The 10,561-nt window shown below is 45.3% G+C and overlaps 4 protein-coding genes and 1 long non-coding RNA gene across 5 annotated transcripts; 2 read left to right on the forward strand and 3 right to left on the reverse strand.

The window, feature by feature from the left end:
- Window positions 1–293: 293 nt before the first annotated feature.
- On the reverse strand, window positions 294–2,038 carry LOC108162131 (UDP-glucuronosyltransferase 1-7C-like). Its single transcript, XM_017296711.2, has 2 exons — window positions 1,320–2,038; window positions 294–1,262 (listed from the first exon to the last, which is right to left on the reverse strand). Exons 1-2 carry the CDS (start codon window positions 2,006–2,008, stop codon window positions 329–331), a joined length of 1,623 nt encoding a protein of 540 aa, XP_017152200.1. The 5' UTR covers window positions 2,009–2,038; the 3' UTR covers window positions 294–328.
- A 209-nt stretch (window positions 2,039–2,247) lies between these two features.
- LOC117189065 lies at window positions 2,248–3,038 on the forward strand. Its single transcript, XR_004473132.1, has 3 exons — window positions 2,248–2,398; window positions 2,491–2,624; window positions 2,695–3,038. It is a non-coding gene; the product is annotated as an uncharacterized LOC117189065 (long non-coding RNA).
- Window positions 3,039–3,127: 89 nt separating this feature from the next.
- Window positions 3,128–4,946, reverse strand: LOC108162132 (UDP-glucuronosyltransferase 2B15-like). The gene is made up of 2 exons (XM_017296712.2): window positions 4,213–4,946; window positions 3,128–4,154 (listed from the first exon to the last, which is right to left on the reverse strand). The coding sequence occupies exons 1-2, from the start codon at window positions 4,905–4,907 to the stop codon at window positions 3,254–3,256; spliced, it is 1,596 nt and encodes a 531-aa protein (XP_017152201.1). The 5' UTR covers window positions 4,908–4,946; the 3' UTR covers window positions 3,128–3,253.
- Window positions 4,947–5,461: 515 nt separating this feature from the next.
- Window positions 5,462–7,288, forward strand: LOC108162133 (UDP-glucuronosyltransferase 2B1-like). Its single transcript, XM_017296714.2, has 2 exons — window positions 5,462–6,185; window positions 6,244–7,288. The coding sequence occupies exons 1-2, from the start codon at window positions 5,503–5,505 to the stop codon at window positions 7,142–7,144; spliced, it is 1,584 nt and encodes a 527-aa protein (XP_017152203.1). The 5' UTR covers window positions 5,462–5,502; the 3' UTR covers window positions 7,145–7,288.
- Window positions 7,289–8,247: 959 nt separating this feature from the next.
- On the reverse strand, window positions 8,248–10,085 carry LOC117185901 (UDP-glucuronosyltransferase 2B1-like). Its single transcript, XM_033394021.1, has 2 exons — window positions 9,348–10,085; window positions 8,248–9,289 (listed from the first exon to the last, which is right to left on the reverse strand). Exons 1-2 carry the CDS (start codon window positions 10,040–10,042, stop codon window positions 8,389–8,391), a joined length of 1,596 nt encoding a protein of 531 aa, XP_033249912.1. The 5' UTR covers window positions 10,043–10,085; the 3' UTR covers window positions 8,248–8,388.
- Window positions 10,086–10,561: the final 476 nt, after the last annotated feature.

The following is a 10,561-nucleotide window of genomic DNA, read 5'->3' on the forward strand; positions in this document are numbered from 1 at the left end:
TATATTTTCCATGTTCCGATATTATAATTTTATTTATCAAGAAATTAACTCCTTCTCCCCACCGTATTTTTATAAACTCCCAACTTTTAGAGACCTCTTAGTGCACCAACAACACGGCAACAATGTTTCACATGAGAAACGTTTTTATAATCATTTAAAGGCCTTTCACATGAGAAACGCTTTTATAATCATTTAAAGGCCTTTCCTGATAAGATCCCCGTTCCCCCGAATCACTTGAAAGCACCCAAAATGTCTTGCCAGACTATTTAGCAACATATTATACAATTATTTCAATTTTCTTATCAAAACTTACGATTACTGGATAGCTTTATTGCTTTTTTTGTTTCTTGCTTTTTTGTTTTTGATGACTCTTAGATTTTTTTGAAAAAAGTTTCCTATAAAGGGCACAAAAAACTAGTTTGCTAATAAAATAAATAATAAATAGTAATGCCAAAAGTAAGGCATAAATATCCAAATTGTAGGCTGCTATGAATCCCATGTGCACCACGGGACTCTGGAGATGTGCGGCGCCATGATGTCGGATGACATAGTCCACCCAATAGAGGAGCGTTTGACGTGCACTCAGGGGACGATCGCGGTAGAGGGAGGAGAAAGCTTTTACTGCTCGCTTGTACTTGGGGTTCTCCAGGATCTCGAGGATAGTGTCGCGGAAGGACTGCTCCTCCAGGGTCAGGAGACTGAGACTAAGCCCAAAGCCCTGGGTGACCATGGCAACAGCATTTCCTGGCTGATCACCAAACACGGGAAGAGCGAGCATGGGCTTTCCATGGTACTGGGCCTCGGTGACGCCTCCCTTGCCCGCATGGGTGATGAAGAGCTTGATCTTGGGATGCGCCAGGATATCGTCCTGCGGCAGCCACTTGGCGTAGAGTATATTATCCGATTTCCCAGGGGTGTTCTCCAGATTGTCCCACTTCCAGATGACCTTTTGCTTTAGTTTCGAGATGACATTGAACATCTTTTGCACGCTGTCGGGATTGATGTGTTCTGCCTTCACGTTGGAGCCGAGACTCAGGAGGATGGCTCCGTCATCACTAGAGGCGCTGTTTAGGAAGTCTTCTATGTTCTCGGGGAGAGGATCTGGTTGATCCTTGACCTGGATGCCTCCCACTTCGATCACAGCTGGAACATTGGGTCGAATGGGTCCCTCACTGATGCCGTGAGAAGAGAAGAGTATCAGGGAGATGTTTTTGTACAGATCCTCATATCGTGGCATCGAGGGATCATCGCCATAAAGGTCTCTATAGAGAATGGAATAAAGTAAGTATTTTTATTGGTTACTTTGGACCTTTACTCACTTGTAGATCTTGTCATTATTATGCTCAATCACACGCATAAATATCCAACTTCCCATTGTAGCAAATATGTTCTGCACACGTTGGACAAAGGTCATCGGTTGACCCCTTTCCACAATGAGATTCATGGATGGCACATAGGAAATTTCCGTGGGATTACCCAAGACAGAGCTCAACAGTGATGGTGGATTGGAGAGTGCCACTATCTGTGGCACCTTCAACTTGTGGGCTACCGAAAGCTGCAGGCTGTTCATAAAGTATCCCAGGATGACCAGATCGAAGTGATTGTCGGTATGCTCGTACAGATCCTTCACTTTCTGGTGCCTCAAGACATCCTCCATTTTGCTAAAGGCCGAGGTCAATGATCCCATCGCCACGAGCATGGAAATGACAGCATTGCTGGTGTCCCTCTTGGCCATGCCCGCCACAAGGGCGCCAAAGGACTTGCCATCCGACTCATCGAGCGGCACCTGAATGTGATTGACTGACGGATGTAGAAAAGGCGGCTTCAGGGCAGTGACCACTGTCACATTGTGTCCATTCTCGGCCAGAATCTTGGCAATCGACATCTGAATGACCAAATGCGAGGGGCTCAAGCTGGTGAAAAGTCCCAGAATATTGGCTCCGTGGCTCCCGCTGGCCACCAAAGCCAATATGAGGAGGAATGGAATGCTATTCGAATGTACGGCCATCTGATCGCGGGAACAACTAAAAATGAACTGATCTCGCGGGCAGGTACTGGCTCCCCTTTTAACAGAGAGCAGAGCCCCCTGATAAGCGTTATCAACAGACTGCCTTATCAGCCTGTCTGCTGCTACAATTGTTAATAGTTTCTTAATCTTTTGAATGCCCAAAACATCTGTTGTACGAAAAACTATTGCAAAAGCTAGCTTCTGGTGAGTAGAATTCCTAACAAATCGGAATCGGAATACTGCCTATGCATTATCTGTCATTTGCTCCGGCAAAAAATTCTCTCTCCGGGAATTCTCACGCTTATTTGCGGAACTAATAATGGAATAGCAACCATATTTTTTCACAATCATACAATTCGTTTTAGTGGACAGAGAATTCATAGTTCCAACGTAATAATAATCATATACAAGGAAGCCTTTTGATAACCCAATCTTTATTGCTATCACAGTAAAGATATTCCCAATTATTCACAATCTTTCAGACTCTACAATAATCAACGCCATGATAGCACAATCAGTGGACACCTTAGCATGTGGTAGCCTGAGGAGGTATTGATACTTTTTACATTGATATATTCTGGAGGCCGGCCCAATCATCATGACTCGGCAAATATGGGTAACTATTAGAACTATATTTATTCTATATTATTTCATTAATTATTCTTTACGTTTTGGCTTGGAGACAGTATTTTTTTTGGAAACCTGTTTTTTATTCATGAAATTCTTATTATATTGGATCTTCAGTGAACTTTTTCTACATTTATACAATATATATAATATTTGATAGAGAAGGAGAATCATGGGAAATACCCGAAGATATATGTAAATCTGTTAGGTACAATCGAACATGTTTGATCGCCAAATCTGCGTTTGCCTTAAGAGCAGCCCGAGCTCGAACACCAACATACTGCTGTAGCCAGGAAAAGGAGTTCGATCGAACACTTGCTTGAAAGAGGCTGGAACGAACCGAAGCTATGCTAAATTTTGTGGAGGGGAAGTTCGATCAACCAGAATGCTCAAAGACCGTTCAAATTCTTACTTTTTCTTATCTCTTCTATGCCACAATCTCTTGGTTTTCTTTTTTCCAAATCTATTTATATTTCACCCCAAAAACAACAATTTTTTACAGATTTAATCAATTTATTTGCTTATATGTACTTAAATTAAGTATATAAAGACATTTAAGGTACTGGTGGTGTAATTAAGCTGGGAATTTGGTGGCGAATCACTCTTTTGTTTCAAATTTTACTGTTTCTTGACCTTCTTTGGCTTCGCGGAGAGCTTTCTGAGGATAAATTTGACTACAGCCTTCGTCAGTAGCAGGAAAACAACGAGAATGATGACCAAAAGAGCATAGACATCCAAGTTGTTGGCTGCTACGAAGCTCATGTGGATCAGAGGACTCTGGAGATGAGCGGCACCACGGTGACGGATGACATATTCGGACCAGTAGATGACCGTTTCCCGGGCAGTGAGTGGACGATCACGATAGAGCTTGGAGAAAGTGGACACCGTTTCAGCGTACTTGGGGTTCGAGAGGATCTCCTCGATGCCCTCGCGGAACGGCTGCTCCTCAAGGGTAAGGAGACTCTGAGTGAGGCCAAAACCCTTCTTGACCATGGCATCGGCATTCGCGGGTTGATCGCCAAAGACGGGAAGGGATAACATGGGCTTTCCATGGTACTGGGCTTCGGTGATGCCTCCCTTTCCTGCGTGATTGATGAACAGCTTTATCTTGGGATGCGCCAGGATATCGTCTTGGGGGAGCCACTTGGAGTAGAGGATGTTGTCCGACTTGCCAGGGGTCTTGTCCAGGTCCTCCCACTTCCAGATCACCCTCTGCTTCAGTTTCGAGAGGACATTGATCATCTTTTGGACGGTGTCGGGGCTGAGATGAGATCCCTGCACATTGGATCCCAGACTGAGGAGTATGGCTCCATCCGTGGCATTTCCCAGGAACTCTTCCATATTCTTTGGGAGAGGAGCAGGCGTATCCTTGACTTGAATGCCACCAATCTCAATCACACCGGGAACATTGGGTCGTATGGGTCCCTCGCTGATTGCGTGGGAGGCAAAGAACACGAGGGAGGCATTCTTCATCATCTCTGAATATTCGGGCATATTGGGATCATCGCCAAAAAGTTCCCTGCAAGGAAGAATGATCGGTGAGATCTTATTCAAGGGTTTTCTGGTGATCTACTTACTTGTAGGAGTTTCTGTTGCGGTACTCCAAAATTTTACCAAATACCCGAAAACCGAGGCTCATAATGAAGCCGCTGATGCGTTGCTTGAACGACATTCCCTGGCCTCTTTCCAACGAATCATTAATGCTGGGCACATAGGAGATTGCTTCTGGGTTTCCAATCAAAAAATTCAGCAAAAGATTTGGTGGCATTGTGGCAACAACAATCAAGGGAGCATTCACCTTCTTGGCGAAACCCATTTGGTATTCGTTCATGAAGAATCCCGAGAGAACCAGATCAAATTTGTTGTCCTTGTTCTCGTAGAGATCCCGGACTCGCGGATCCTTCAGGGCATCCACCATTATGTCGAACATGAAGCCCATCTGTCCGATCATCCGGAACATGGTAGCCAACATGTTTTTGTTGTCGTTCTTCGACATTTTCTCTATAATGGCACTCATGCCTGCCGCCTCCTCCTTGGTCAGTGGCACTTGAATCAGATTGATATCCTTATGGGTGACGGCCGGCTTCAGGACTGTGACCACCGTGACATTATGACCCTGCTCCGCGAGGGCCTTGGCCGCAGACATCTGAATGATCAAATGGGAGGGGCTTAAACTGGAAAATAGCCCCAGAATATTCGCTCCCTGACTGCCGCCGATAAAAGCGACGGCGACTACTGCCAGCAAAAAGATTCGACTAACGTTCTGCACCATTTCGACACTTGCAATGCACCCGGACTACTGCTGATAGAACCCCGTCTGCCACTGCTTTATATGGAAAATATGTTGTCGCTCTCATTTGCTGACTAATGGAATCCGGAACGTGCGCCGATAAGAGGTTCCTTGTGTGATTGAGCTCCAATGTTGTGATAGGTAATGTTAAACATTTCGCAATATTTTCTGTCCATTTCGTGAATGCAATGCACCCGAAACTGATAAGAAATGGCCCTTATCGCCTTAAACATTTCGATAATCTTTAGATTTTGTTTGTGAGAGACGGGTAGTAGTCGTACTTGATTCGTTATAATCATTTCAAGCACGAATCCCATATATTTATGCATCTTACGAGACGATAATGTCCCCCCTTTTGGTAATAACAATTATATTCCACGAAAAAACCAAATATAAACGAAATGTCTACCACGAAAGTGTCAAAAATGAGTGCGACATGTGTTATCGTTACCTATTACAACAATACGGATTCCTTATCGCGGCAAACCTGATTGTCCGCAACAGCATCCATCTACTATAAAGAACGAGCTGCCGGGTGTTTTGTCCAGAGTCGGCTGTGTGGTCTACACCTGTCGATATGGTGCGAATCTTGTTGCTAGCGGTAGCTGCCGTCGTCCTTATATATGGAGGCCAGGGAGCCAATATTCTGGGACTATTTACCAGCCTAAGTCCCTCCCATTTGATCATTCAGATGTCGGCTGCAAGGGCTCTCGCGGAGCGGGGACATAATGTCACAGTGGTCTCAGTCCTGAAGCCAGACATCACCCACAAGGACATCAATGTGATTCAAGTGCCTCTGAGCAAGGAGGATACGGAGCACCTGAGCGGACTCTTTGAGAAAATGGGGAAGAACAACGACAAAAACATGCTAGTCGCCATGTTCCGTATGTTCGGACACATGCGCTTTATGTTCCACAAAATAGCCGATGCCCTGAAGGACACGCGAGTGCGCGATCTCTACGTGAACAAGGACAACAGATTCGATCTGGTTCTGTCGGGCTTTGCCTTGAACGACTACCAGATGGGTTTTGCCCAGAAGCTAAAAGCTCCCGTGATCGTAGTGGCCACCCTGCCCCCGAACCCCTTGTTCAACTACCTGATTGGCAATCCGGAAGAGCCGTCCTGTGTCCCTAGCATTAATGATTCAGTGGAAAAGGGAAAGGGCTTGAGCTTTAGCCAGCGCCTCAGCAGCTACATGACGGGCATCGGCTATAAGGTCTTTTCAAAACTGGCAGAGAAACAAAACAAAAAGGCTTACAAGTAAGTAGAAAAGCAGAAATCCCCTGAAATAGTACTCATTGTTCAATCTTTTCAATAGAGAAGTCTTTGGCGATGATCCCCACATGCCCGAATATTCAGAGATGATGAAGAATGTATCGCTCGTGTTCTTTGCCTCCCACGCAATCAGCGAGGGACCCATACGACCCAATGTTCCCGGTGTGATTGAGATTGGTGGCATTCAAGTCAAGGACACCCCTACTCCACTGCCACCGAACATAGAGGAGTTCCTGGGGAACGCCACGGATGGAGCTATACTCCTCAGTCTGGGAACCAATGTGCAGGGATCGCATCTTAGCCCCGACACCGTCAAAAAGATGTTCAATGTCCTCTCAAAACTGAAGCAGAGGGTCATTTGGAAGTGGGAAGATCTGGACAAAACCCCTGGCAAATCAGAGAACATCCTCTACTCCAAGTGGCTTCCACAGGATGACATCCTCGCCCATTCCAAGATCAAGCTGTTCATCAATCACGCAGGAAAGGGAGGCATCACCGAAGCCCAGTACCATGGAAAGCCCATGTTATCCCTTCCCGTCTTTGGCGATCAACCCGCGAATGCCGATGCCATGGTCAAGAAGGGTTTTGGCCTCACTCAGAGTCTCCTAACCCTCGAGGAGCAGCCGTTCCGTGAGGGCATCGAGGAGATCCTCTCAAATCCCAAATACTCCCAGGCAGTGTCCACCTTTTCCAAACTCTATCGCGATCGTCCACTCACTGCCCGGGAAACGGTCATCTACTGGTCCGAGTATGTCATTCGTCACCATGGAGCCGCACATCTCCAGAGTCCTCTGATCCACATGAGCTTCGTAGCAGCCAACAACTTGGATGTCTATGTTCTCTTAGCCATCATTTTCGTTGTTTTCCTGCTACTGACGAAGGCTGTAGTCAAATTCATCATCAGAAAGCTCTCTTCGAAGACAAAGAAGGTCAAGAAACAGTAAAACTTGAAACAGAGAAATGATTCAACAAGTCCCTAAGTATTCTGTCTACCGATAAGCACAATCCATAGCACAAATACTCCACCAAGGTCGTTCAACTACTAAATTTAGGTACATATAGGCAAATAAATAAGACAAAACAAGTTACTTCTTGAGGCTCCCGGATCATTGTTGTATGTTTCAAGCAGAGGTTGAGGCAATGAAAGGGGCCATTTCAATTGTCTCCAAGCTCCCCCTAGACAGCCAAGTAGCCAATATCCAAATCTGAGCTTAAAATCTGAGCAATTCGTACAAATCTTTTCGAAATCGTAAAGGCAAATTTTGCGAAAGCCGGAGCATGGGTGTATAAATTTTTATTTGAATTGCTGAGAAGACACTTTCTAGAATATGGCTCTCCACAGTCTATCAGAACTAATCATTTCGTAAATAATCGCATTTTAAGTGCACTCAAAAGTGATAACCATTCTCTTATCGAATGAAACATTTTGAACTATTCGTTGGATCTCATACACGAAGCTAAATGTCAGATATAATCAGAAAACTAGCGGGAACGCGGCAATGGCCGATGTTCTACTTATATAACGATCAGTACATCCATATGTGTCTAATCTTATGATTTATGCAACCCAGCGCAGACCGTGATTTCTCTCAATTTCGCTCTCACTTGTCATGGCTCAGCGTTTTAGGTTTTCTCCAATCTGCAATCCAATCACAGGAGTCTGGATACAAAATTGTATTGCTATGGCTCTTATAGTCTTTGGGATCTTATCGCTTATCGGGACGGACAGACCGGCATGGATATATCTTCATCTACCACAAAACTAGCAAATCTCTAAGTACATCCTTGAGTATCGCTTATAAATAGCACAAATCAAAGAAAATCTTGCTTCGAACATAAAAATTCTTGCGACTTATTCGTTTCGTGTGAAAGCCCATAGAAATCGAACATGCTGCAGCTGGTTTTTTTTGGGAGATTGAGTTTGAAGCGGGTATAGCGTTCAAGACAAGCTCGAGACGAGTTCGATTGGGCTTAATGGAGTTCTTTGATACGAATTCTACTAAATATTATTACCCTTTTGTTCTTTGCCTAATATTTGTATATTTTGTATTGTTTTATTCAGTTTATTTTCGTATATTAACTCACATTAAAGAGCTCAACCACGTGGAGTATTTTTAGTAGGTGCTAGACGCCTTATTGGTGGACAGAATGCATGCCCCGAGACCAGTCAATTCTGTTAGATAAGTTCTTAGTGAGTTTTGGCTTTTTTTGGCTTCGAGGAAAGCCCTCTGTTGATAAGTTTAATAACAGCCTTCGTCAGTAGCAGGAAAAAAACGAGAATGATGGCCAAAAGAGCATAGACATCAAAGTTGTTGGCTGCTACGAAGCTCATGTGGACCAGAGGACTCTGGAGATGAGCGGCACCACGGTGACGGATGACATATTCGGACCAGTAGATGACCGATTCCCGGGCAGTGAGTGGACGATCGCGATACAGTTTGGAAAACGTAGACACTGCCAGGGAATACTTTGGATTCCCCAGAATCTCCTTTATAGCCTCGCGGAACGACTGCTCCTCGAGGGTTAGGAGGCTCAGAGTAAGACCAAAACCCTTTTTGAACATGGCATCAGCATTGGCGGGCTGGTCAGAAAATAATGGCATCGAAAGCATGGGCTTTCCATGGTACTGGGCCTCAGTGATGCCTCCCTTTCCTGCGTGATTGATGAACAGCTTGATCTTGGAAAATGCGAGGATGTCATCCTGTGGAAGCCACTTGGAGTAGAGGATGTTCTCTGATTTGCCAGGGGTTTTGTCCAGATCTTCCCACTTCCAAATGACCCTCTGCTTCAGTTTTGAGAGGACATTGAACATCTTTTGGACAGTGTCGGGGCTGAGATGCAATCCCTGCACATTGGATCCCAGACTGAGGAGTATGGCTCCATCCATGGCATTCCCCAGGAACTCCTCTATGTTCGGGGGCAGTGGAGTAGGGGTGTCCTTGACTTGAATGCCACCAATCTCAATCACACCGGGAACATTGGGTCGTATGGGTCCCTCGCTGATTGCGTGGGAGGCACAGAACACGAGGGAGGCATTCTTCATCATCTCTGAATATTCGGGCATGTGGGGATCATCGCCAAAGAGTTCTCTGTAAAGAAGGAAGAGAGATGAAGGTCTTCTGAAAGAAATTCTGGGCATTCACTTACTTGTAAACCATTTTGTTGCGCCTTTCGGTTATTTTCGCGAAAACCTTATAGCCGATGCCCATCAGGTAGTTAATGAGGCGTTGTCTAAAAGTCATGCCCTTTCCTTTTTCCACCGAATCGTTAAGGTCGGGGACATATGACAGCTCTTCCGGATTGCCAATTAAGTTGTTGAGCAAGAGCCACGGTTGGGAGGTGGCCACAACGATCACGGGGGCTTTTACCTTCTGAGCAAAACCCATCTGGTAGTAGTTCAAGGCAAAGCCCGACAAAACCAGATCGAAGCTGTAATCCTTGTTCACGTAGAGATCGCGCACTCGCGTGTCCTTCAGGGCATCGGCTATTTTGTGGAACATAAAGCGCATGTGTCCGAACATACGGAACATGGCGACTAGCATGTTTTTGTCGTTGTTCTTCCCCATTTTCTCAAAGAGTCCGCTCAGGTGCTCCGTATCCTCCTTGCTCAGAGGCACTTGAATCACATTGATGTCCTTGTGGGTGATGTCTGGCTTCAGGACTGAGACCACTGTGACATTATGTCCCCGCTCCGCGAGGGCCTTTGCAACCGACATTTGAATGATCAAATGGGAGGGACTTAGGCTGGTAAATAGCCCCAGAATATTGGCTCCCTGGCCTCCATCGATAAGGACGACGGCAGCTACCGCTAGCCACAAGATTCGACTAACGTTCTGCACCATATCGCGGATACCCAGCGGACTTGCGGAGAGACCTCCTGGCAGCTCGGGGGCTTTAAATTGAATGAATTCTGGGATCTCGTCGACGTCAAGTCTGTTGCGATAACAAAAAAGTCCGATGTAAGCATTTCGCTTTTATTTTTTTTTAAATTTCGCGATAAGAAATAAATCTGGAAAGATTTTCTTTTATAATTCTTATCAAAACGCACTCAAGAGTTACCTTATCGGGGAATAAGCGGCGAAACGAATTTTCCCCGCACCAAAAAGATGTAAACAGATTTATCAACATGAATCAATATATATTTCATTTGGCCGCATACCATTAATTTATTCGATTATCTGCCGCTTAAGACCCCCTTCCCGAACCCTTCCCTCTACAGCACATTATCATCATATACCATCCCTTGGCATCCCTAGCCATTGGTTTCCTTCAGAACTAATGGTTTTCCATGTGCGTGACAACGAAGAAGAAGGAGGAGGATGCCCCTGAAGGGCGTGTGCACATTTTCATACACATTTAAT

The sequence above is a fragment of the Drosophila miranda genome, chromosome 4 (assembly GCF_003369915.1).
Source record: "Drosophila miranda strain MSH22 chromosome 4, D.miranda_PacBio2.1, whole genome shotgun sequence".
Lineage (NCBI taxonomy): Eukaryota > Metazoa > Arthropoda > Insecta > Diptera > Drosophilidae > Drosophila > Drosophila miranda.

Bases quoted from the DNA above. Each gene is read 5' to 3' on its own strand.
- LOC117185901 (XM_033394021.1), bottom strand. From the start codon at position 10,042: ATGGTGCAGAACGTTAGTCGAATCTTGTGGCTAGCGGTAGCTGCCGTC. The intron at 9,290-9,347 runs GTAAGTGAATGC...CCTTCTTTACAG, and splicing joins CGCAACAAAATGGTTTACAA to AGAACTCTTTGGCGATGATC.
- LOC108162132 (XM_017296712.2), bottom strand. From the start codon at position 4,907: ATGGTGCAGAACGTTAGTCGAATCTTTTTGCTGGCAGTAGTCGCCGTC. The intron at 4,155-4,212 runs GTAAGTAGATCA...TCTTCCTTGCAG, and splicing joins CGCAACAGAAACTCCTACAA to GGAACTTTTTGGCGATGATC.
- LOC108162131 (XM_017296711.2), bottom strand. From the start codon at position 2,008: ATGGCCGTACATTCGAATAGCATTCCATTCCTCCTCATATTGGCTTTG. The intron at 1,263-1,319 runs GTGAGTAAAGGT...CATTCTCTATAG, and splicing joins AATAATGACAAGATCTACAA to AGACCTTTATGGCGATGATC.
- LOC108162133 (XM_017296714.2), top strand. From the start codon at position 5,503: ATGGTGCGAATCTTGTTGCTAGCGGTAGCTGCCGTCGTCCTTATATAT. The intron at 6,186-6,243 runs GTAAGTAGAAAA...TCTTTTCAATAG, and splicing joins CAAAACAAAAAGGCTTACAA to AGAAGTCTTTGGCGATGATC.